Here is a 25,921-nt window from a genome sequence, read left to right on the forward strand (position 1 = left end):
GAGGCGAGACTGTAAAGAATGTAGACATTAAAAAGATTAACACCGATTACACTTCATCTACATTTTGCTGTGTGATAAAAATGATTATTTGAACATACAAAGCATCTGGGGTCTGGTCCACTAGGGATGCTGGTTTAGGGTTGGACTAGGTTTAGCTGTGGTATAGTGGACTGAAAGGCTGATGATACCAAGATTAGCTCTAATGAAACCAGCCTGATCTGTGAATACAACACAGCTAGTAAATTAATTACATAAGCAATGGCTCGACCACCAATGGCAAATAAACCATCTCACTGTACAGCTGGCGTGGGACAGGGGAGATGTGCAAGCCCTTGCTGGCATGGGACAGGGGAGATGTGCAAGCCCTCGCTGGCGTGGGACAGGGGAGATGTGCAAGCCCTCGCTGGCGTGGGACAGGGGAGATGTGCAAGCCCTCGCTGGCGTGGGACAGGGGAGATGTGCAAGCCCTCGCTGGCGTGGGACAGGGGAGATGTGCAAGCCCTCGCTGGCGTGGGACAGGGGAGATGTGCGAGCCCCCGCTGGCGTGGGACAGGGGAGATGTGCGAGCCCTCGCTGGCGTGGGACAGGGGAGATGTGCGAGCCCTCGCTGGCGTGGGACAGGGCAGATGTGCGAGCCCCCGCTGGCGTGGGACAGGGGAGATGTGCGAGCCCTCGCTGGCGTGGGACAGGGGAGATGTGCAAGCCCTCGCTGGCGTGGGACAGGGGAGATGTGCAAGCCCTCGCTGGCGTGGGACAGGGGAGATGTGCAAGCCCTCGCTGGCGTGGGACAGGGGAGATGTGCAAGCCCTCGCTGGCTTGGGATAGGGGAGATGTACAAGACTTTGCAGACTGGAAAAGGGATACGGTGTTAGCAAATGTTAGTCAGGTGGGAGGACTAAACCGGGCTGTAGGGATCTTCAAGGCAATCTTTAAAAATCGAAGGATTAGAAGACAAACAGAGCTGTCTGTCTGGTTTACCAGCTTGCTTTATCAAAGCCAGCTGCCCTGCTGTTTGCTGCAGGGAGATGTCTGATGCCTACAGCAGGCACGACCACAGAGATGTGCAGAGACCTGAGCGCCCCTCGCCAGGCTCTGACACGTGAAGCAGGAGCGACGGGTCGGACCACTTCAATCGTTTCTGAGATTAGTTTCCCCTCTTTCATGCTGTCTCATGTTTATGCAGCGACTGTACACCTGCTAACACAAGCAGCTGCCCTCACACACAGGCACCTTCTCCACTCCTACACACAAGCACGCTACCTGTACTGCGGGAATTCACAAGAGGGGAAAGATCTGTGTGGGATAGTCCCCTATTTACTCCTGGCTGTCAAAAAAACGTTAGCATTTTAGAGAGTCCAGGTTAAGCTGCGCACACAACATCGTCAACAGTGATCTCTAGACTGTGAAGCTCTAAACAGTGATCTCTCTAGACTGTGAAGCTCTAAACAGTGATCTCTATATTGTGAAGCTCTAAACAGTGATCTCTAGACTGTGAAGCTCTAAACAGGGATCTCTCTAGACTGTGAAGCTCTAAACAGTGATCTCTAGACTGTGAAGCTCTAAACAGGGATCTCTCTACACTGTGAAGCTCTAAACAGTGATCTCTAGACTGTGAAGCTCTAAACAGTGATCTATCTAGACTGTGAAGCTCTAAACAGTGATCTCTCTAGACTGTGAAGCTCTAAACAGTGATCTCTAGACTGTGAAGCTCTAAACAGGGATCTCTCTACACTGTGAAGCTCTAAACAGGGATCTCTCTAGACTGTGAAGCTCTAAACAGGGATCTCTAGACTGTGAAGCTCTAAACAGTGATCTCTAGACTGTGAAGCTCTAAACAGGGATCTCTCTAGACTGTGAAGCTCTGAACAGTGATCTCTCTAGACTGTGAAGCTCTGAACAGTGATCTCTAGACTGTGAAGCTCTAAACAGGGATCTCTCTAGACTGTGAAGCTCTAAACAGTGATCTCTAGACTGTGAAGCTCTAAACAGGGATCTCTCTAGACTGTGAAGCTCTAAACAGGGATCTCTCTAGACTGTGAAGCTCTAAACAGTGATCTCTAGACTGTGAAGCTCTAAACAGTGATCTCTCTACACTGTGAAGCTCTAAACAGTGATCTCTACACTGTGAAGCTCTAAACAGGGATCTCTCTAGACTGTGAAGCTCTAAACTGATCTCTCTAGACTGTGAAGCTCTAAACAGTGATCTCTTCAGACCAAAAATGCTTCAAAAGCTGTTGTAACACAAATAGAATGTGTATTAATTACTATTAATTTGTTGAAAAGTTCAAAAGACCAAACAGAGAAAGAATGAAAAGAAGGAAAAAGAACAGCGTTGCAATTAAATCGAGTTCAAAGAGGATTTAAAAAAGCATTATTTTACACATACAGAATAATACTACACTATTGCCCAGTAACACATAAGTATTCTGTACTGTAAGACTATAGTTGTGTTCTATATGGGCTCCACACACAGTGCAGAAGATGACAGCTTCAGTTACTCTGAGCCAAAAGAGAAAAGTGACCTTCATGAAACCAGGGAGCCCTTCTAATGAGACCAAAAAAAAACAAAAACACAAAAAATTACAAAAACAAACAGAAAACAAAAATGTGTCTTTGACAACTGGAGCCGAGAACAAGGCTTGAATTTCCAGACATCTCCTTATTAAGAAACTCCCAAGTGAGCGAGCAGGCCTTTCACAGAGGTTTGTTTTTTTGTTTTCTCCAGCCTGGGAGCTCCATAATGTCACCCAGACCCCCTCCTTCCCCCTCTCGCTCGGAGAGTCTCTGCCCAAATAAGGACATGACCAGGGAAGTCAGGCGGAGAGGGGGAGGGGGTGGCGGGACAGATTTAGGAGTCCAGCTCAGACACAAGGACTGTTCCTGTAGGAATGCCGTAGCCTTGCACAGCAAGACAGACAAACACCCAGAACTTCCGAATCACAACATTCACACCAGCAACAAACAACCAACACAGAGACAAATGATTCTGGCAACGTCTTTCACGTCGTAGAGCACGGGGCTACACTGAAACACACAAACACAAGACTAAGAAAGTGCTAAATCACTGTCATCCCAACACACCCACTGCGCTTCAGCTGAAAGCTTGAGCTGGTCTCTTCCTCACAGATTATTAAAGCTAACCCTCGACTTTACATCCCAACGTTAAACCCGGGTAAGCGTTCATTACCGTGCTCGTCAGCTGCTGCTAGAGACTAAACAATCGATGGATTGATCGACTGCTGGGCGGCATGTATTTCACCTGCAAGGCTCAATCGCTTTCTCACCCTGCTCTCCAATCTCAAGCCCCCTGTAGCTACGGTAGCGACCCAGGATCACGTGCTGTATTGGGCATGGTCAGAGTCTAATTAAAAACACTGGGTGTCTCCTTGTTTTCTAGTAACAGATGGAATGTTTCTAACAGGTTCCCCAATGCAGGTGTTACTGTCCTAACTGTAATAATATAGAGGCGAAGGTTTTGGTTTGGCTTCTTGCTTTTCGGCATGCCGACGCATCGGTTGTTATTTATGATGACCTGTCCAGTATTCAATCAGGAGATTAGCTGCGTATCTGCCTGCATGTGTCAGGCGTTTTCTCCTTCAAACGCTATCTGTAACAGAAGGTAGTTCGGCGTGGTGTGGAAGCTCCACTGCAGCTCAGGAACAAAAAATGAACAAATCTGTTTACAGGAAACATCAGATTGGTATTTTCAACATGGGTACGAATGCCTGGGGAAACAGAGATAGATCACGTTTGTTTGAATATGCGTCCCTATTTAAAAACAGCAGCAAGGAAACCCGCAGCTCAGAAGGAAGCGGAGAAGCACCATCACTCACTAGCTCCTGTGGACAGCGACTCCCGGAGCCCGCTCTCCAGTCCAGGCCTGCCCTTCTTTTCAAAGCCTGGCTTCACGGTTTCTGCACCTCAATAGGAAGGGGGAGCACTCTGTGGCAGGCAGCCAGGAAAGACTCACCAACCAGCTCCCTTTGTCTGAGCACAAGAACAGGTCTGACCAGAACAGAAAGGGGCTTGAGAAAACAATGGATCTCTCCAGGACACTTCAGCTTACCAGAGAGCCTTGCTAACCTGAAGCGGGCCTACAAAATCAAATGTGGAACTAGATAGCAGTGAGCCGATTTCTGCAAACATACCCTGTGGAAGTTCTATTAAAGGTGAAACAACTTCCATGGTAAAAGTCGTAGTTGTTGTGTGGTTTCTGTATCACCACACAGCACTTTAGAAGCCTCCATTCTGCCTCTTAACCCTCATTTTGTAGCAGGATTCTGTGTTAGACTAAAGTCTCAATCACTGCTGTTGTTAACAGGGCTTCAGAAGGGCTTTCGCTCAGAGTCCAGCGCAGAGGCGGTGTGCTGTTTGTTCAGGATTCTCCATGACGGGCGTTGCAGTCGCTTCCTCAGCGCATTACCTTCAAATCATAAACGTGCAGACAGCGCTGCACGCAGCAGGCCTCAAAAGTAAGAATGTTCCAGCTTTCTTGTCGAAATGTTTTACTACTGTAAGACAACATATTCTACCAGAGTGTGTTACAGCTCTGCCTGCCTGCTGGACACAGCTTGCCCATGTGAATCCAGACTCTTGCTCTCTGCTTTCTCTCCAGTTTAGCTGGCAGCAGATGCTGTCGTACTCTGTGTGTTATTTCTAGTTAGGGCCCTAACTGTGCTTCAAACAGAGATGGCAATGGATTTCAAAAAGGTCACAGATTACAGACCAGGAAGACACTTTGAAACGAGGCAGCAGAAAGCTGGTCATTATCATGGGACCCCAGGTGAGGGTGTGACAGCAGCACCTGTAACAACATCCCATTAGCAACCACGGCAACGGCCTCACACAAGAAGGATTGATTAGCCACAGTACTTCAAAGAGTTCCTGACTTGGTCCTGTCAGAAATGTTCAGGAGTGACTAATGCTGCACTTCAGCACATTAACACATGAAGTGGATATATCCTGTGACTGTTTTCAGAAGAATACAAAACCTCGAACATAAAAACCTGTATATTCTTAAAAAAAAAAAAAAAAAAATGAATTAAAAAAAATAAAACGGGTTCTTAATCTCCTTCAGGTATTACTGCTTGGAGGAGTGAGGATCCATTACCCTGCCTGGTCAAAAAATACATGGAGATTACCAGACGGGGCCATCACAGCCGCAGGACTCCCACAACAAAGGGAAGACATCCACCTTCTCAGGAAGAAAAGCCTCAGCAGGTAATTGTGTGATTGCACGACGTGCGAGTCTCTGCGTTACCACAAGAGTTTAACAATCCCCTTTGGACTGGAATAACCTGCCATTCGAGATAAGAGATGACTGGAAGACGCACCTTCATTTAAAAAGGATTTTCCAGTCAGAAGCAGCTTTTGTTCTTATCATTTAGGGTCATAATCATTTTGCTTTACATCATTCGGACTCTGTGGCACCTTTTGAGCAATCCTACCATTGCGGTCAGCAACCGCAGCGGGCGCTGAAGCAATCAAACTGGCACACAGACCGCTCGGCGCAAATCCAAGGACATGAGGAGGTTGTGTACGTTTTTGTTTGGCTTCCCTGAGCTACAGCAGAGCTGGAATAACCTCCCCCTGCTGCGCGTAACAGCATGCCTGTCGTGAGCCCGAAGAAAGCAACGAGCAGCCGAAGCCAGAGGAATGTAAACAAACTGGAGAGCCAACTACATCCGCCGAAGCACAGAGACCACGCTGAAAACATGTAGCAGACAGTCCTTTAGGATAGAATTGAAGACATTTGGTCAGGGACAGTTAACTGATCTGTCACATCCGTGTACAACTGAAACAAACGAGCCATTCATACAGGAAGCGTCTGAAAATGAGACGTAAACATCATGAAGCTGTCGGATCGAGTGTGTTAATTAACAGCGATGAATCACTCGCTTTCATTTCGAATGCGTGGGAGCCCCAAATAGAATAAACCAGCGATACACTTTCATAAGCAGGAGATGAGCAGATTAGCCAGGCCCGAGGCAGAGCCAGGGTTGAGGACAGAGATTCAGACTCCTGCCTCGATCTGCACTCCTGCAATATCCTGGCAGGGTTGCTCAAGTCGTCCTGTATCACTGAGACACCCCCCCCCCGCTCTGTGCTTGGCTGGGATACATTCTCTCCAACCCTTCCAATAACTTCCTCCTACTTCCGCTCTGGCACAGCATTCAGGAAGCAATCAAAACTGAGAGCAGCAGGCAGGCAGGCAGCTGCACACACACACACACACACGCACACACAGATACACGCACCCAACACTGCCCTAGCTCTGCCACACTGCAAACACTCACAGATACACCCCTATTTCTGATCCAAGTTCAGTAAAATTGGTTAATGTCGGCCATCATTCACCATAAAAAAAGACCTAACAACTGAAAACGTGTAAGGTGTCCGTGGGTTTTGTTTTGCTTACTGGACACTTCTGCAAAACATTTGCGTTCTCAGCTGGTCATACAACTAACAAGAGCACCATTGTAAAAAAAAGACCGCAGACAAACTTTTCGTCCAGTGCCTTTTACAGCGTACTACTTGAGACACGAAATGTGCGAGTGCAAGAGTCTCCAGGAAGCTTGACAGAATCTCCGCCCCGCAGCAGCGTGTGACGCGAGTGACTGGGACTTCTCTTACTCACAATGGATCTGCACAAATCATTTGCAGTTGGTGCTCAGCGATTCCTGTTCCGTCAGTTTTTATTTTTTGTTTTTACTTGAAAAGTCTTAACCTAGCAACAGCGGTTACTGTTGTTGGCGTTTTGTACTGAAAACACCCGCCGAAGGGCTGAGGCTGGTGGGGCAACCTGAATTTCAAGAAGGGCTCCTGCTTTGTTGTGCAGAACTAACTCAAAGTGAAAGACAACGCCGTGGCGCGCATCGCTTCGTTTCGCTGGTCTCCACCCTCTCGCGTTTGCTGCTGAGCGTGTGTTTGAGGGACAGGAAGGAAACGGTCCGGACTCGTTGTGTTTTTCACGTTGTTGCAGTGGCAGGATTTTGGAGATTACAGGTATAGTTCCTCTTAGCCAGAAGCTTTGAACGGCCACACTACTGGAAAAACAACTGTACGAAACAATTACACTTTATACAAAAGTAACGACATTGCCAACTTCCTGCAATCAAACAATTACACTTTATACTACACAGTATCAACACAGCCAACTTCCTGCCAACAGCGACCCCCTGAAGCTCACCGAACAGAAACAGAGACATTTCTTATTCTACTCTTCAGTACACCGCACCTTCGAAGGTTACAGAGGGGTTTGCAACGACCCTTTAGCAGGACTTCTGCCCCTGTCCATCCCACAGGTTTACTGGAGCAAAGCCTCTCCCAACACAAACACTGACATTATATTGACTTAGGAAAATCCCTACAACTGATATTAATTGCTTGAGGGAACCAGCACTTAAAAAAAAAAAAAAAAAAAAGTATTCAACACTAAAACATTCAGCTCGAAGTTCTGTGTTTATTCCACAAAGGGGGCGAGTGGGTTGTTCACGGCCATTAGAGGAACGATGCTACTGTACTGAAGTAGTGGAGAACCCGCTACAGTATATACACTTCTCAGACGCACAGAAACCTCCAGGTTTGAACCAGTGTTCTGAGCACCACTCCCTCAGCACTGTACAGTACAGTAATACTGGGAGACTGCTTGGTGGAATGTTAATTCTTTCCAGACTTTACCACGATGCACTCGCTATCGCAGTCTAAGAATCCTTGAGCGAGTGGAACTTCCAGACAGCCCACCCCTCTGCTCTCGCTGCACAATAGTTCCTTCCAACCTGGTTTTCAATGGGGATTATTGCAGGTCATACCAACAGCTTTACTTGAAAGGGGTTAAGACTGTTCAGTATTTTAGTGACGTTCCGGTACATCGCTGCTATACTGCCTATTATACATGGAATACAAGTGCAATATTTTCCAAAGGACTTTCATTAGGGCTCCAAACGTACACATGCTGCGATACACAGGACACTGCTTGTGATACACAGGCACGTCACAAAGACTCCCATTGACAGCACACCAACACCCAGACAAACAGGTTCCCAGAATGACTCTCTTGTCTGCTGTCAGCAATTGTTCTCACAACTCTATACATAGATTCAAAATGAAGTGACACACACATGCGGAAAGACCAGGGGACAAGACGACCTGCTAGCCTCTTCTGATTCTCTCAGTAGCGTGTGCTAGAACTGAGGCACTGTAACTGGAGACGAGGGTTTCTATCATCCTGTGCTGTTTTCAGCCCAGCCCTGGCAGTTCAGGTTTTAAAACAGCAACAGGAAAAGGCAGGAAAACAATTCAGACTATTGTGTGAATTGTGAGATTCTTCCAGTCAGTGAATAAGACCGATTCTTTAAATGAGGAGAAACACATTCTCAGAAGAGCACAAATCATTTCAGACATGTGTTCGATGTTTCCTGCTACATTTAAACATGTTGTATTTTGCCACGGTGGAAAAAGGAAGGCATTGAATAAGTAAATAAAAAGAGAGACTGAACCTGTTTACAATAAGGCCCTCTTCACCACTTCACAACAGCAATGAAACCCTGACGCTGGGATGTGATCTGGTCGGTATGGTAGCTCTGGTAAACTACCAGGCGGTAATGCCCTGTGAGCCGGGTCCGACTGCTTACTGTGGGAGTAACGATCACGGAGTATCGATGAAACGGGATACTTTCTTTACAAGATATATCCTATCGTAAAAGAGGCATGTGCCGTTTGAAACGTCTGCAAGAGCACAAGCACAGCAGCACGGCTCACTGCAGCTCAATAATGAAGAATCTGCATGTGCTGAGACACATCGTATCAGGACTTCAGTGAACTGTTACACTGCTAACCAGGACTGCGTGCGTCTGCAAACACTGTGACCGACTGCTGAGCTACAACACTGGACTGCGTGCGTCTGCACACACTGTGCCCGACTGCTGAGCTACAACACTGGACTGTGTGCGTCTGCACACACTGTGACCGACTGCTGAGCTACAACACTGGACTGATACACTGTCTCTGCGTTTACATTAGAAGGAAACAATATTGGAAAGCACAGGCTTCCTGCCCTGACTCACTAAACACACAGGCCAGTCTGTTGCAGGGTAAGCTTGTATAGGCTCAGCCCCAGTTTGAACCCTGGTCCTTTTTTTTCCTGCACTTGTCAAACTGTTTCACACACACACACACACACACACACACTCAGAGAGACACACACACACACACACACACACACACACACACACACACACACACTCAGAGAGAGAGAGAGACACACACACACACACAGCACAGTGGCTGAAGTTAGGGAAACAGGGACATTTTCATCAAAAAAATGGGTTTGTAACTTGGGTACACAGTACAATTTGCAATTTGCTAGAAATCACACGGCGATAGAATGACTGGATCTGGGTTTCGCATTATTGCTGTAAGACTCGGAATATCGGTTAGGAACATGCTCATTTGTTTTGGAAGTGGTGAGAAGTTGAATTAAGCTTTTTAATTTGAATTCCTTTTGGTGCACAAACGAGTTTAACATCGGAGCTTCTGGATAGCTCGGGTTTCACTAACATCGGGGCTGAACGAATAAAAACATTGAGATTTTTACTGACATACTTCAGGAAACAGGTCGTTTTTCACATTTCATAAGATCAGCTTAAAGGAAACACTGAAACGTTAGACTCCCTAGGAGCAGCCTGTAAGTTTGTTATCAATCCTGAGAAAGAGAGATCGGGTTATACAGGTTTAGTGCTGCACACGTGTGAAGTGTGTGTATAGATACTGAGAGCCTTTTTAAGTGGACCAATCGATAACTTAATTTAAGAACTATTTATATACTGAACCACAATGTGTTCTTAGAACAGCCACAATAGAAGCACGAGGAGTTCCAGAACTCAGAATCAGAACTCTTCAATGATTAGAACACTTTTGGAACTAATAAAACCCAATAGAATGGTCTAGGAATTCCACAGGAAGCCTAAAGCCCTACAAGCACACCCAGGACCCCTCCTTAGACCACTGGATTCACCCAGCTACTGTGGCCAGACAGACAGCCAGAATCACTGTGTCAGATAGATTCAGAATGGAGGACAGCTCCTGCTAACCTGTGCTTTTTCTGGTGTATCATTTCTAAGCTTTTCTTTGGTTTTGGTTTTACTACGTCAAAACAGCAGCAACATGTTCTGCAATGAAAGTAATGCTGCAATAACGCTGTATGGACTAGAAAACTGCTGGCCACTGCTCCAGAAAACTCGCATCTCTTTCTCTGGACCGTCTAAACTGGCCACTTGCTCAGCATGGCTGATGGGCTTTTCAGATTTGTGTTTAAATCTTTTCGTTGCAGGTTGGCCACAGGTCTGTCTGTCAAAGAAATATCGACGCTAGTAACGCGCCGTTCCCTTATGAGAGCGTACATACCTGGAGTAAATCTTTAAACTCATCTACACTGTTTCTCGTGTAGAGTTACTGCTGACGTGGTCATTGCCTCGGGCAGCGCTTTACAGCTTTATCAGCCCAGTAACGCTGTGTCGACGCGCTGTAAAGCACTGATACTGGATCACCGGTACGTTGCGCGGTGCTCGCGTCACCGGTACGTTGCGAGGTGCTCGCGTCACCGGTACGTTGCGAGGTGCTCGCGTCACCGGTACGTTGCGAGGTGCTCGCGTCACCGGTACGTTGCGCGGTGCTCGCGTCACCGGTACGTTGCGCGGTGCTCTCGTCACCGGTACGTTACCCGGTACTCTCATCACCGGTACACTGCGCGGTGCTCGCGTCACCGGTACACTGCGCGGTGCTCGCATCACCGGTACATTACCCGGTACTCTCATCATCGGTACATTACCCGGTACTCTCGTCACTGGTACATTACCCGGTACTCTCGTCACCGGTACATTACCCGGTACTCTCGTCACCGGTACATTACCCGGTGCTCTCGTCACCGGTACGTTGCGTGGTGCTCGCGTCACCGGTACGTTGCGCGGTGCTCGCGTCACCGGTACGTTGCGAGGTGCTCGCGTCACCGGTACATTACCCGGTACTCTCATCACCGGTACGTTACCCGGTACTCTCATCACCGGTACGTTACCCGGTACTCTCATCACCGGTACGTTACACGGTACTCTCATCACCGGTACGTTACACGGTACTCTCATCACCGGTACGTTACCCGGTACTCTCATCATCGGTACGTTACCCGGTACTCTCGTCACCGGTACATTACCCGGTGCTCTCGTCACCGGTACATTGCGCGGTGCTCGCGTCACCGGTACGTTGCGAGGTGCTCGCGTCACCGGTACGTTGCGAGGTGCTCGCGTCACCGGTACGTTGCGAGGTGCTCTCATCACCGGTACATTACCCGGTACTCTCATCACCGGTACGTTGCGAGGTGCTCTCGTCACCGGTACATTACCCGGTACTCGGTACTTTGTTAATATGATGACAGACGCAGCTGCTCTACACAGCACGTGAAGCAATGCAGTCAAGGTAGCGACGCCACTGGAGTGATCACAGGCCTGGGAATGCCAAAAAAAAAAAAACTATTGGGAGTTTTCATTAAAAAAAAATAAAAAAAACTTAACAGCGGCCGCCACGGGCCAAATACAAAACAGCCCGCGAAGTTAAGCAGTCATTTCCTACTTGAATCTGTCTCGTTTCATACGACACGACCGAAAAGGGCCTGCATTTCACATGGCATACAGAACACGGTATTGCGTGCAGAATTAGTGAGAGGGTCTTGTTTGTTTGTTTTTTAATCACAACATAAATGCGTTGGTTAACTCCACTTTGCTAAAACGTTACTAAATAATTGTAAATAATAAGACAAACAACACACTCCTGGAGTTAACTCCGCCGGGCCATTTCACCCGGTCAATGCAACAGCGAGTCAGAGAGCCGAGCGAACAATGAGAAGCGAGGAGGGACTGATTTACTCAGCGAGGGGGCAATGTATTCGTGCTTTAAAACTAGCAGAAATCACGGCACTCAAACACGGCATTCCGCATTGTTCGTATCTATCGAGCTATCTATTGCTTTATTATTTATTTATAAAATACATCGCGTTCCGTTTATTTTTTAAATATCGATACGTAAAACAAATCGTGCAATCGTTTTCTCATTTTCATATGTACACATCACTTTTAATAACACGCGAAGCACATAAAAAACATTCATTAGACAAAAAAAAACACATGCCAAAGCATTTGTACTTACCTATAAAATATTCAATCTGCTTCGTAAAATTAAAAAAAACTGGCTTTTTTTAATTCTATTTTTTTATTAATCCTGGAGTTTGATGTTTTTTTTTCCGGTTCCCGGATACAAATAGAATATATTCCCCCCCAAAAAAGTTTTGGAAACTTCGGATCGATTGGGGGAGAGAGAGGGGAGGGGGGGCACGTCCCGGCAGCTGCGCGCAAAAAAACACAGAAAAAAACCATCATGTTCAACTTCTAACAACAACTGGATTCACAGAGATAGAAAAAAAAAGACACCAACGATTCAAACTCAGATAAGTTTATTTTAGCAGTAAGGAAACCAATCAATTCACTGCTCAGAAAAAGAAAAAAAAAAACAATCTGTTTTCTCCCCCTTCCCTCCCAAACGAGGGGAGTTCCACGGGAAAAAAATGTGAAATATGACAAAGATCCGAAAACTTCAGCGACCAGGAACTGAGATTGAAAACTTCACAGAAAAACACCGAGACAAAGAAAACGTATTTAAAACAAAACAAAATAAAAAACCAAACACTCACCTTTAGAACACCGTGTCTGTCTAAATCCAGCGACAGATGGGCGCTTACGAGTCGCAATCGTTTATTTCTTTATTTATTTTGCCTTGTGTTTTTATTTTCAATAAATACGTCTCCTGGTTTGACAGTAAAGCTGGAATGTAAAGTATGGAATCAACGCAAGGCACTGTGAAAAACGAAGGAAAAAAAGTTTTGGGAGGAGCAATCTACGGGTGTCAATCACAAAGTTAGGGGGCAGATTCGAGTTTAGAAACCCCGCCCCCCTCAAGTTACACATTACTCCGGTGAATCACGGCTCTCCCCAGGGTGCAAACGCACGCAGTATCATACCACGCTGAAAATCCCCCAGAACTAGCCCGTCTTTATTTCAGCAGAACCCGGAGATACACAACTACATTTCGGGCGGAATGCAATGGATATATGAACCCAAACTAAAGAAGACGTGTGTATTTATCCAGGCTCCCGTGTGTAGAATTCCCTCGACTTGTAACAGACGCTCGCGATATTTACTGTAGGTCATGTTCTGCAAATGCATCGTGAAAGCCTATGAATTAACCCTCGCACGAGTAAAAGCACACACAGTATCGCTATATAGGTTTGATAGGAGGTATAACTGCAGTGTACGACCATGAAAACTATTAAACTTTTTTACAAACAAAGCAGATGTATGTTCTTCTTGCTGTGTCCTCTTGCACTCTCTCCAGTCATTCACCTTCAGAGTGGAGTTCTCCTCACCACTCTCCACTTACTTCATTCCTGTCAGGAACCAACCAGCTGCTTCCCCTGTTGACTGACAGACTGTGCAGCCGGTGACATGCCCTAGGAAGTGAAACAGTAACACTGCCTGAAAGGACAGGAAGCAAACCGAGAACTTCTTTCAAAAGGAAAGACAATTTTTGCTCTAACAGGTTTCTCATCTTTTTATATACAATCTATATGGCTGTTTCTGCTAAAAAACAGGCTTACTGACTGACGAAGAAACTTTCTTGGTGATGTGTCTTTAGAAATGACTGTATGGGGGTAAAACTATACCATCTGCCCCCCTCTGTAACTGCAAGTTAGTAAATGGTGAATCTTGTACAAGGTTATGGTTCCCAGCGTATGCGTGTGATGTTTCCTACCCTGCACCCTGTTTAATGCGAACCCCATCTTCCCACACATTCAGTCTTCAGTGTGTTGTGTTACATTGTTGTGCTGTGATCAATATTGAAAGATGATATTGTTCATAGAGGGGGCTCACATTTAAAAAAAAAAGAATGTTGAAAAATAAAATGAGCTTAAAATGAGGATTCGATACACGTTGGACACGAGAGACAGACAAATTCAAATTCTATCCGTCACTTCTTGGCAAAATTCCCATTTTATAAAAACTGTGAAAGAAGAAACGGGGAAGAGGTCGACTCACAGCCGCAGACTCGCTGGCTGAGTTGAAAAGCCTCGGGCTCCCTGTTCGTTTCTGTGGACAGGTGCAACTGCGTTCCAGATAGGGAGCTGCTTCCTGTGAGTGCTGGTGAATTCTCAGCATTCCACAGCGAGTCACGAAGAGTTAAACTCGAACCCCTGCTCTGTCCCTCCCCTTCTCATAAAACCAGCCCTGATGAGGTAACTGCTGGCACCCTGCCCAGGAGTTAAGCAAAGTGTACCCAGCTTTCTGTTAACACGCCTTAAACTCCAGCAATGACTCCCCCTGCAGGACACTTTAATCATCTCCTTGTTCAAATCCCAGCACTGTACAGAGCTTTCCACAATATCTGGGATTGGATTGAATCTCCCACTTACTTTTAGGGGTAACTCTGATTGACATTGCTTTAAAAGCTGTATGAATATCATTTTCCAGTCACGTTTCCTCATGTGATAGCATGTACCATTCCAAGAGGTGAAGTGGTAAATCGCTCCATCCCGGGTCCTGGTATGATTCGTGTGGATCGGATCTGCGTTCTGTCTGTCTGACCATTTTAAAAGTAACTGCGCTGACCTGACAGCCAGACCTCTCACCTGGTACAAAAATATCTTGATGACCAGCCAAAAAGTTACAGGCACCATTCCAACACCTCCCACTGGTTTCCTTCACAACAGAGTACGTGTCCCGCTAAACAGCCTACATTCACCTTGTCATGCACAACACAGAGCTCAGCGCTGCTTCCACAAGTGTCTCTCTTACTTCTGTAAGTCACTGCAAAACATTTGCTCAAAGCGGTATTAGCCATTAAAACCCTATGATGAATTTGCTCATGTGTGGCTTGTTCTGTTACATTTGCTTTTGAAAGATCGCCTCATTCTTACTTTCGCTAACACTAGATGGGCACTGCAAAAGTTATGGTGGCATCCTGATTGAGTTCTGCTTCATGTCACTGTCAGACCACTAGAGCTGCTCCTTCACTGCCATGGACCCCTAGTACAGAACCACTGCCACTGAATCTTCAACAAGAACTTACAGCCCACACTATGCGCACTGTCACAGCATCTCTGAGGACTGTTTAAAGAAGCACAAAGCCGCTTTGTTCTCTGCAGTTTTTGCTCGTAGGCACTGTAGCACCCCGCTGTGGAGAACAAAGGGTACCCAAGGTGGTGGGGACGAGGGGCTGCAGTCATCAATTTTACATGCAGCTTCAAAACTGTGCACTAAACTATTCTGCTGCAGTACTAGAATTTATAGCCATTGAGGCAGATCTAATTACCATCCCTGTTTATTCTGGAAGACATACATAGTTTACACATTTTCCATGATTATAAGGATATATATTTTTAATGTTTAGAATATATTTGAAATATATCAAAAATGAAGAAAAAAAAAAGATAGATTTCAGAGATACAATCTGGATTCCTAATTGATGTATTGTAAATGTAAGTTTTGAATTGGATTAGCTGGGAGAAGGTTTTCTTTTCCCGCATGTATTGCAGTCTCTGAGTAATCGAGCCGTCAAAACACCAGCATCCCTTCACCTGCTTGTCATCCTTCTTGCTCTTCCATGGACACGTCCAACGTGGGGAATTGGTTAGAAGTTTTTAAAAAAACAAACAAACATAAAGGGCAGCCTGTCCCGACTCGCTGTCTCGCTTCCTCGAGGGCGTGGCTGTCCTTCGTCTCCTCTATTCACAGGCCAGCTTGCCATCGAAGCTGGACAGTGCAATGGCAAACGCCTGCACAGCGCACAGGGGGTAATTAAAATCCAGAGTAAAGGCATCGTCTGCGACTCGCCCGAACTGCATCACAATGTAGTCCACTGTGGGAGGAAGCAGAGAGAGGGACAGAGAGTGAAGACACTCCACGTACCATAACTGGACTCCAGGAAGCAGGCTGGGATTGGAAAGCAATAAGCATTAGATCCCCCCTCAGTGTGTCTGCCCAGCGGTTGAAACACTCGTTTGCTTGCGATGGGCGTGGTGGGGGCTGCTGGTTCACCCTGTTTCCTGTCAGTGTAACTCATAGCAGAGAGAAGCCGGGAAGCTCACCGTCATTGCTGTGCACGATCTGGAAGTTCTTGACGGAGGCGTGCGTCACTCTCCCGGAGAAGTTGAGCACGTGGGACTGCGTCTCGTCGTTCCACACCGGAGTCTTGTTGTGCAGCTCGATCAGGTTCTCCATGTTCTTGTTCTGGTAGCGAATCAGGAGCCCGTCATTATCCTGCCAGAGAGAGGAGAGGAGAGAGAGAGACAGAGAGAGGAGAGAGAGGGGAGAGAGAGGGGAGAGCGAGGAGAGGAGAGAGAGAGAGACAGAGAGAGGAGAGAGAGGGGAGAGCGAGGAGAGGAGAGAGAGAGACAGAGAGAGAGAGAGAGGCGAGAGAGAGAGAGAGAGGAGAGAGCGAGGAAGAGGGGTTAGACTGCACAAGGGAGACTCTGAGCAGAACATGTATCCTGTTAATATATATATATACAGTATATATATACACACACACACACATAACTAACATGCCTTGTGAGGTTTGTTACATCGGCTATTTCACAGTTTATCCACGAGGTGGCAGCGTCTCTCAGCATCACAATAAAAAAAAAAGGTCTGGGGGAGATTTAGAAATCTTGTCTTCGACTCCACCCTATTCCACAGGATCAAAATAAAACACAATGAGATGAATTTTTTAATGAATTCCAATTGGTATTGCATTAAAAATAACTATGTAAGAAGATAAAACAGTCACAGGGTCCTAATCAGGGACTCCTAAACTGGTCATGCTAATAAAGCACTTTGAATCTGAATTTGAATCTGACTCCAGGGCCAGGTGGGTGTGATAGTATTGCAATCTGAGCTCATTGAATCGGAGATTGATTCGGTTTCAGCAGTTAAACTAACAGAACCCAGGGCAGGCTCTCTGGCTCATGACCGGAAAAGACACCTACGTTCCTGGGTCGAATCGGCACGCGCTCACTATCCTCGTTCATCCCAGGAATGATCACAGTCATCCTGCGAGGGCCTTTAAATCCCAGAACGTTGGTCTCCTGTAACAGGAAGCAATGCAAGGAAAGGCATGTCTGAATGATTTAGGAAGGTAAATGCTGCTACAAAACCACACTGTCTGTCATCAAACCTGTTCTAGACCTTCCTTCTACTGTTACATAGTTTACTTACATAAATGATAGCCGAGAGCTCCTGGCGCACTTTCGACCAATCAGAGTTCGCCCTGTCAGGGTTGATCCCGTTGTCGAACACAGTGAATTTGGTCCCCATTAAATTGGACCTGTCAAAAGAATGCATGTTTGACAGATTTTCAGCAGCGACTGTGGAGGTTTGAGCCCATGGGCTGAATTCGGACAAAGACCTGAGGATTGCTCATACCACATGTGTCCACATGATTGGATGAGTTGTTCCAAGATACAGCGAAAAGATGTTATCACACCTGCAAGGGCGGGTTAGAATCGTCTGTTTTTACCTCAACTTTCCGATGAAGTTCTCCCCGTCCCGGGACATGTCTGTGGGGTCTATAGAGATCAGGTAATTGGACGTTTTACTCTTCTTGCGTTTCCTCCCAGCCAATAGGAACACCTGATGAAGAGAGTCAGAAGAGAGTCAATAGACTTGTAGGGAACAGTGAGCGTCAATACCTAGCAGCCCAAGCCAAGTCCACATTTAAAAGGAGGCGCTGGCACCCCAGTTTATAGATTTATAAACTGGATAATAAACCCCTCCCTCTCCCCGAGACGTTTGCTGGTGAACTCCTCACCTTCTTGTCGTTGTCGAGGTGCAGGTAGTAGGTCGGGTAGAGGCCCCGGTCCATGCCCTTCTTGTCGCGGGTGACCTTGCACTTGATCGTCACACCCTGGGGGGCGGGCCCCAGCACGAACTCCTCCAGATTGTCCACCTCGATGACGGGCGACGGGGGGCGCTCCTCCTGTAAACACGCAGCCTTTCAAATATACATATATATATGTAGTGGTGGTGGCTGGACGGCCGTCCGTACAGACCTCAAACTTTGGGAGCTACACTGAGCAGTTATGATTCTTATGATGTCACACCATTCTAACGCCATGGATACAGTTGTGCCAAACAATAGTGTTCCACTGTTCTACAGGACATGAATCTATAATAATGGGCAGTTGCAATGGGGTGGCCCACAGCTCAGCCAATGAGACTCAACTACCCTTCGCTGGTGGTTCAGACAGACACACCCCTCTGTGATCTCTCAAATACCTCTGCGTACCATTCACTATTCTTCTCAAGTCTGTCTTTCAGCAGAAGGCTGGTGAGAACTCACTTTTTTGGTCTTTTTGCCCTTGCCCTTCTTCTTGGTGCTTTTCGGGGCTGCTTCGTTTTCCTCCTCGCTTTTGTTCTCCTCTGATTTCGCAGGACCTGTGCAGACACAGAGACACGGAGACACGGAGACACAGAGACACAAAGACACGGAGACACCATGAGAAATAAACAAATGTCAGTAGAAACTCAAAGTAGCATTCAACTGACATTAAAAACCAGGACCTCAAAACAAGGCCAAAACATGCTTAACTGCAGGGCACATACAGAGAGACAACAGTCTCCCTCACTGTTAAAACATACCTGACTGCTCCCCTGGAAACACAGCTCTCTCTTCTCCCACTCAATGCGCCCTCTATTCATGTCTTAATTAACATACCATGCTAGCAGTGCTCCAGATACACAGAGAGCAGGCGTCCCAGCCTCTAGCGGAGGCTTCCCCAGACCCACCTTTCTTCTTGCCCTTCTTGTCTTTGGCCTCGCCCCCTGTCTGGAACATCGTGGCGGGGTTTGCTGTGTTTGCTGTGCTCTTCTTCTTGGTCTTGCTCTGTCTGGAGTCACTGCCGCTCTCCTCGCCTTCTGACTTTGACTCTGCAGTGGGGTGGGTGTGTGCGTGTGTGTGTGGGTGTGTGTGCGTGTGTGTGCGTGTGGGTGGGTGGGAGTGTGGGTAGGGGTGTGGGGTGCAGGGAGAGAAAACAGAAAAGAAATACAATGAAACGGACAGGAGAGAGAAAGGACTCCTGCACCCCAACCCATTCCATACACCCTCCACTCCTACCCTAACCCTAACCCTAACCCATCCCATACACCCTCCACTCCTACCCTAACCCTAACCCTAACCCATTCCATACACCCTCCACTCCTACCCTAACCCTAACTCATTCCATACACCCTCCACTCCTACCCTAACCCTAACCCTCAATTTAAATTCTCAGGTAAAACTTGACTCAATTTCTTATTCAGTTTCAGAATTTAGATTGACATGCATTCATACACCCACGAGTTCTCTTCAATGAATCCTGAAAGAAAATCGTTTGGACTCTGGGAGTCGCAGGCAGTTCGTGACACACCTTTCTTTTTCCCCTTGGCCTCTGGTTTGTCCCCGTGTATCTGGAACATGGAGGCAGACTCCTTCTTCTTGGGTTTAGTCACCTTCCCTTTGGCTTCTGTGTCATTTTTCTCCTCTTGAGAAAAGGGACAATGTTCTTTACAAACGTCTACTGATGCTGCAATATAACTGAAATAAACTACAGCAGAAGCTCAATGTGACAATCCCCTGACTTACAAACAAGACACCCACTTGAAACCAGAAACAGGGCCCCTGGAAGAGAGGTGAAGACCAGAGCCGAGGAATGTGATCTGGCTCTAAGTTTATGAATACACTTCTCAGGTATTCACTCATTGGAAACCGGTCTCACAGTTAAACAAAGCCTAATAAACAGGGGCTCTGGTGGCGGGACATCGCCTGTACTGTACACAAAGACGTAGAAATCCTCTCGGTGATGACGTGATGACGTGATTTTATGAACGTTGTTAAAAGCTTTCATACAGGCACCCTTCGTCTAGGTTTGTCTAGGTTGAAATGTTCTCAGAGCTCCTCAAACTCACCTTTGGTTTTGGTTTTCTTGTCCACGGCGTCTCCGGAGGCCGTGTCTTTTTGAGTTTTCTTTTTCGTCTTTTTAGCGGGAGCTTCTTCTGGGGGGTCATCCTGCTCATCTCCGTCATCATCGTCCACCGAGTCTTAAAAAATAAACAAAACCAGCAGGCGTTGGCTCAGAAATTCATTATAGAGAACTGGTTCCAGTGGCGTGCCAGATGTAGAGTACTGGTTCCACTGGTGTGGTTTACATTTCCGTACCGTATATATTTGTTTATCCTCTCACCTTTCTTCTTTTTGGGTATCATTTTAGTCTTTTTCTTTGGTTCTTTTTCTGCCGGCTCATCCTTTTCTTTGTCGTGTTTCTTTTTCTTTACTTTCTTTCCATCTAGGAGGGTTAAACCACAGAAGAAGGGAAGAGAAAACACACTGCTTACAGTTTAACAAACAAACAGCACAAGAACAAAAGGGAAAGCACACCATGATTGTTCTCTCTTGTTTGTAGTGTTTGATTTAATCAAAAATACCTACATTCCCCTTATAGGTGCCCCATAGTGAAAGCACGGCAACGTGTAATAACGTAGCGTGAAAGCATGGTAAAGCGTAGGTAAGTATTCTTACTCTGTGTGGAGGTGCTGTATCACTCTTACTCTGTGTGGCAGTGCTGTATCGCTCTTACTCTGTGTGGCAGTGCTGTATCACTCTTTGTGTGAGTGCTGTATCACTCTTACTCTGTGTGGCAGTGCTGTATCACTCTTTGTGTGAGTGCTGTATCACTCTTTGTGTGAGTGCTGTATCACTCTGACTCTGTGTGGCAGTGCTGTATCACTCTTTGTGTGAGTGCTGTATCACTCTTACTCTGTGTGGCGGTGCTGTATCACTCTTTGTGTGAGTGCTGTATCACTCTTACTCTGTGTGGCAGTGCTGTATCACTCTTACTCTGTGTGGCAGTGCTGTATCACTCTTTGTGTGAGTGCTGTATCACTCTTACTCTGTGTGGCAGTACTCTCCTGCTCTGGTGGATGGAGCTCATCGCTCTTCCTTGTCTTCCTGGGTTTGCTCTCTGTGCCGTTGGCCTGCTTCACGCTGGGCTCTTGCTTTTTCTTTTTGGGTTTCTACTCCGGGACGGATCCTGCACAAACACAGCTGAGGGGTTAGAGGAGTAATAACCAAGGCTTTGAAAACATACATTTCCATATCGGAGGACAACGTCCTTAGCATGTTGCTGTATATTGTTTAGTTTTCTCTATGAAGATTTCTTCTGACCCCCCCCCCCCCTCTATACACAGTAAGGCGGGCATCATAATCAGAACTGGCAATCGTGGTCGTCTCTCTATCTCGTCCAGCTGTAAGCTGAGAGGAACCAATTCAGATCATGCAGATGGTGTGGCCGCCCAATTTAACAGAGAATCATCAGAATATATGAGATTGCTTATGATGAGTGACGTCTTGTGACGCTGGCACTAGGACCCCACATCCACACTGCTACACACACTATAGAACATTATATGGGTTCCTAATAGCTGCCAGGATGGCTTTGCGTTTACAGCTGTATTATGAAGCTAGGAGAAGGAGGTTAAAGGGTTACAGCAGCATCCAAGATAAAGACGTGGAAAAACAATCTGAGAACAACGTGCCGTAAAATAAGAGTCAAATACAACATGATCTTACCGTCAGGAGCAGCAGCAGGGATAGCATTGGATAAAAGAGGAGACAGATAAGCAGGCATGCTACATTGTGTCTGCATATGATGGTATGAGAAGGGACGCGGGGTAATAACCTAGCCAGAAAGATCACAGATCTTCAGTATATTTATATTCGGCTGTTTGTATTTTGCAATAATAAAAGAGAGACAGATTGATAGAGAGACAGACAGACAGACAGACAGACAGACAGACAGGCAGACAGACAGACAGACAGACAGACAGACAGATCGATAGAGAGACAGACAGACAGACAGACAGACAGACAGACAGACAGACAGACAGATCGATAGAGACAGACAGACAGACACACAGACAGACAGACAGATAGATTTCATGTTTAGATATGTTTTACAGCAATTAATATTCGTTCCATATGCTAAAAATGTGTAAAATCAACTGTTATCCGATCTGAAAGGTCTATTGGAGTCCAGGGATGTATGGTAAGCGTTTGGGGTGGATCTGTGAAAACTGAAGCCAGCGATCATGTTCACTGTGCAGTGAGAGAGCCAGTCAGACAGGATTCTAATAAACAGCACCCAGCCCTCCCAGTCTTCATCCTGGTAGAGAAACTAGGTCACCCTGGTCTCCACAGCAATACAGCAGCAGAGGATTAGCCCCACAGCTCCTAATCTCATTACTGGACAATCTTGTGTCTCTAATTATACCGTCACACGTGACAATCCCAAAAGCAAGGAAAACACAAGAGTCGCTAACCCTTTCCATGGAGTGTCTCGAATTCCTGTGTATTTACACAGCAGTGCAGAGCAGCAGACAGCTACAGCGGCCCAAACAACCAAAACCTCGCCTGCAACGATCTCACAAATTAGAAACTCTTTTTATATATTATACATGGGACTTCCGTAATGGGCTCGCTACTGAGAAAACACCTGTAGGTGAGTTTTAAAGGTAGATATGTACTTTTACTCTCCACTAGCACACCTCCTGTGTCTGGTTTCATTCCATTCATTTTCAGAAGAAACTCAGAAGAAGAACAGAATTGATTTCATGTTGTCGTAGTGTTATTTTTTAAAAACCATACTGTACTTTATTTTTTTTCTGGGTGGATTTTTACTGTGGTTGTGATTCTCAGCTGAAGTTTCTGCTTGGATACGATTGCGTCACAGCTCTAAGCAATGCAGTCCTGGACTGGAACTACCGTGTCCTGATGTTCTGAAACAGAACACCCTGCTAAATCCAAAAACCTTTTTTAGGGAGCTATCCAAGTACAAACAAACTTTCTGTGCATGGTCTATTACAACCAGCATTACCAGAGCCTCACCGTAAAACAGCTCCCTCAGTCCAAACGCAATCATATCAGTGCTTAGCTAATTACAATGAGACCCCTCACGCAGACCACCTCCCTGTACACAACGTTACCTTCTCTGCAGACATGTCAGGGGACTGGGATCCACTCAAGGACCTCCTGCGTTCAAAAATCCACGGAAAACCCAATAGTGACCAGATAAAAAACAACCAGATAACCAGCTCCTTAGGGAAGTACTGTGAAAGCTGAGCTCAGCAGTGAGCCCTCAGCAGAACGCTAAAGGAGATCATCCGATTTACCTGAGGTCCATCTGGCAGGGAAATGACACGCTGTTTGGGACAAACCACCCGGAGCAGAGAGGGGTGGGGTGGGGTGGGGTGGGGGCAGGAGCAATGTTCTAGTGTGGAAAGATGAATTCTCAAAAAAACAAACGGTGTCATAGGCGTTGTATCCACCTGCATGCACAGTAGAACCATGGACAGTCATCTTCTGGGACGTGTATGGATCCTTATAAGACCAGGGACACAGTGATCATTGGTTCCCTCGACCAGGGTTATTGAAAACCCTTGGCTTCAGTTAGAAAATGATTGACAGCGAGATCATTTGGATCAGCATGCTGCCGGTAGTGCTCAGGCACTGCTCAGTGATTAACACACCTGGTCAAAGTGAACATCCCTACCTGTCTGTGCAGCTGGGAAGCGCAATCTTCATCCTGGTCGCTGTAACAAAAAGATTGATATCGTTTTATTAACAGGGTTTCTACAGTTTACTGTTCCCTTAATCCGCAACACGGGCACCTCGCACCCGTTTCCACTTCGAATCAAAGCTTGTTTTAATAATAAACGATGGGGAAGCCATCCGGGTTGATTAGAAAACGTATGCAGCACTCTCAGTCAGAACTCAAACAGAACGCATTTGGAATGGACAGACCCGGTTCGGTAAGATACCTCGTAGGGAAGCGGCGCACAGGCTCCGCGTGCACCGCTGAGATGGGGTTGTCAATGTCCTTAGACCAGAAAACTGCGTAATAATGAAGAGAGCCAGCCATGGGCACAGGAAGACACGCAACTCGAGTGAAAATAACAAACCAGAAAGGAGATCTGGAAGGTAACGAGCCACCGCCGTGCAATGTGATACAAGCGCGGAAATAGTTTGGATCAGCACTTTCACACAACTCCAGTATTGTATTACAACAGACGCGTATGTTTTGACACTACATCACCGTGTAGTATTATAAGAAATTCAAAACTGATCAAGTGAACACAGTACTTATAATAAGTAAAATTACTGAGTGCAACTTAATTCGTCACCGATTTATAAAGACTGTGCCTTACTGTATGCCGGCAATACAGTCATTTATTATGTATTTATTTTTTTAAAAAGTACATGTTTAAACTGCGTATAGGGAGTTACATTAGCATCTTGGAGTGAAAGGTGTGTGTGACACTTTACAACTTCATTTTTTGTTTTTGTTTTCTTATTTGGAAAAAAAAACACGAGTAAACGTAGCCTCGAGTCGAGAGGCGCTAGAGGAAATCGAGTTATGGATAATATGACCCGTCGGATCGTAATGTTTTGAAAACATTACTTCTTTAACTTATTTTTGCAAACTGTTTCGGCTTTGCAGTTGGACCTGTGAAATGTTTCTAATTGATTTAAAATTCAAAGTCTTCAAATTATTATTATTATTATTATTATTATTATTATTATTATTATTATTATACAAACATGTGCTGTAAGGTGTTGTGTTTGTATTTTTTGTTAAATTGTGTTTTGGTGCGTGTATTGCTCTACACACGTTACCACCTTGTGGTTGAGGTACGGAACACCCTCGCTGGTAAGACTGCATGCAATGCCAAGATCTGAGGCGGAAAGACCGCGTTTGTATTTATTACTATTGTTTTGGTTTGTTATGGAACCAAGCCTGTATATTTATTCTGTATATTTAAGCGGTTGGGATTCAGTTCAGTGCCCCTGGTTGTCCTCTCTCAGTGGCGCACAGGCGCTCTTGTGGTTGTGAGGTGTTTATATTAGAGTATTTTTTTTTCATTTCTGATTTTATCGTGTATTTTATGCACATCTTTGGACTGTAACAATTAGCTAATGGTTAAATTCTGACTTCTGTCTATATGATATAATAGCCCTTAATTGTATCCCTAAATCTCTTTATTCCACGGGTGCTTATGAGAAGTGCTAGAATTGGTTTCTTCAGGTTTTTTTTTTTTTTCGGGCACTCCCATGTAATGTAAATACTTTTACATGAAAAGGGAACGGTTACTTACTTGTCTGAGGTCCAGACTTCCCGCAGAATATCTGACTGCAGAGGCATAAGGGTGCAGGACCACAGCAAACCTCAAACCAGACTTCACCAACAGCTAACACCTCCCCCTGACTGAGACACAGTGTGCGGGTCTTCTTCAGGGTCCAAGAGCGATGCTGCACTGAGAAGGTATCCCAAGATGACTGCAATGGAGAAGTGCATACTAGCTTGTCTGACTCATATAGTCTCCCTCGACACTGACTCACGCCCCTCCTAAATTAAAACATGGAACATCTGAAAAAGCCCAACGCTCCAAGCAGCAAAGCCTGGCCAAATTCGTCTCTCTCACCTCGAGTCTGTCACAGTCTCTCACTAATATCCCATGAGTCTCTTATCTGCGATTCCGATGCTGTCCGAATAAAACTGCATGCAGAGGTCAGCCTCTCGTTCCTGTGAGTGAATGCAGAGCTAGAAAGACACGCGACTCCCCACAGCCCCCCCTCCCCCCCTGCTTACCTAACCTCCTGGCCCCCTCTAAGAGGATTGAAGAAAGTGCCAGCTATCCTTCTGAGAGTTTTTTTTCAGTTCACATCTGCTGTGTGGCTCGATTCAGCCTTTGTTAATCAGCAGACTTGCTGGGGTGTTATTGAAGTCATGTCAGGATCAGGTTATTTTGCT

The 25,921-nt window shown here is 46.1% G+C and overlaps 2 protein-coding genes across 23 annotated transcripts in view; both read right to left on the reverse strand.

The window, feature by feature from the left end:
* LOC117962618 (transcriptional enhancer factor TEF-5) overlaps window positions 1-13,455 on the reverse strand; it is a 40,970-nt gene extending 27,515 nt beyond the window's left edge. For 6 of the 15 annotated variants that reach the window (XM_059004438.1, XM_059004437.1, XM_059004435.1 and 3 more), the window contains exon 1: window positions 12,737-13,454. The gene's annotated coding sequence lies outside the window, so the exon portion shown is untranslated. Of the gene's footprint in view, window positions 1-12,195; window positions 12,481-12,736 lie in introns of those variants that run through there. The other 9 variants (XM_059004441.1, XM_059004442.1, XM_059004439.1 and 6 more) reach the window with 4 other exon arrangements.
* A 1,949-nt stretch (window positions 13,456-15,404) lies between these two features.
* Window positions 15,405-25,695, reverse strand: LOC117964397 (tubby-related protein 1-like). Of its 8 annotated transcripts, none has more exons than XM_059004443.1 (14): window positions 25,266-25,695; window positions 23,663-23,702; window positions 21,005-21,128; window positions 20,300-20,401; window positions 20,025-20,156; window positions 19,487-19,621; window positions 18,867-19,007; window positions 18,421-18,515; window positions 17,890-18,057; window positions 17,599-17,711; window positions 17,298-17,406; window positions 17,069-17,167; window positions 16,187-16,358; window positions 15,405-15,957 (listed from the first exon to the last, which is right to left on the reverse strand). In XM_059004443.1, exons 1-14 carry the CDS (start codon window positions 25,310-25,312, stop codon window positions 15,824-15,826), a joined length of 1,611 nt encoding a protein of 536 aa, XP_058860426.1. In that variant the 5' UTR covers window positions 25,313-25,695; the 3' UTR covers window positions 15,405-15,823. The 8 variants fall into 8 exon arrangements, with proteins under 8 accessions (XP_058860426.1, XP_058860427.1, XP_058860429.1 ...); XM_059004444.1 differs by having other exon boundaries at window positions 19,487-19,600; window positions 25,266-25,693; XM_059004446.1 differs by having other exon boundaries at window positions 21,005-21,145; window positions 25,266-25,693.
* Window positions 25,696-25,921: the final 226 nt, after the last annotated feature.

The sequence above is a fragment of the Acipenser ruthenus genome, chromosome 29 (genome assembly GCF_902713425.1).
Source record: "Acipenser ruthenus chromosome 29, fAciRut3.2 maternal haplotype, whole genome shotgun sequence".
Classification (NCBI taxonomy): Eukaryota; Metazoa; Chordata; class Actinopteri; order Acipenseriformes; family Acipenseridae; genus Acipenser; species Acipenser ruthenus.

Bases quoted from the DNA above. Each gene is read 5' to 3' on its own strand.
- LOC117964397 (XM_059004443.1), bottom strand. From the start codon at position 25,312: ATGCCTCTGCAGTCAGATATTCTGCGGGAAGTCTGGACCTCAGACAA. The intron at 21,129-23,662 runs GTAGGGATGTTC...GTCCCGGAGTAG, and splicing joins CTTCCCAGCTGCACAGACAG to AAACCCAAAAAGAAAAAGCA. The intron at 19,622-20,024 runs GTGAGTTTGAGG...ACGTTTGTAAAG, and splicing joins CAAGAAAACCAAAACCAAAG to AACATTGTCCCTTTTCTCAA.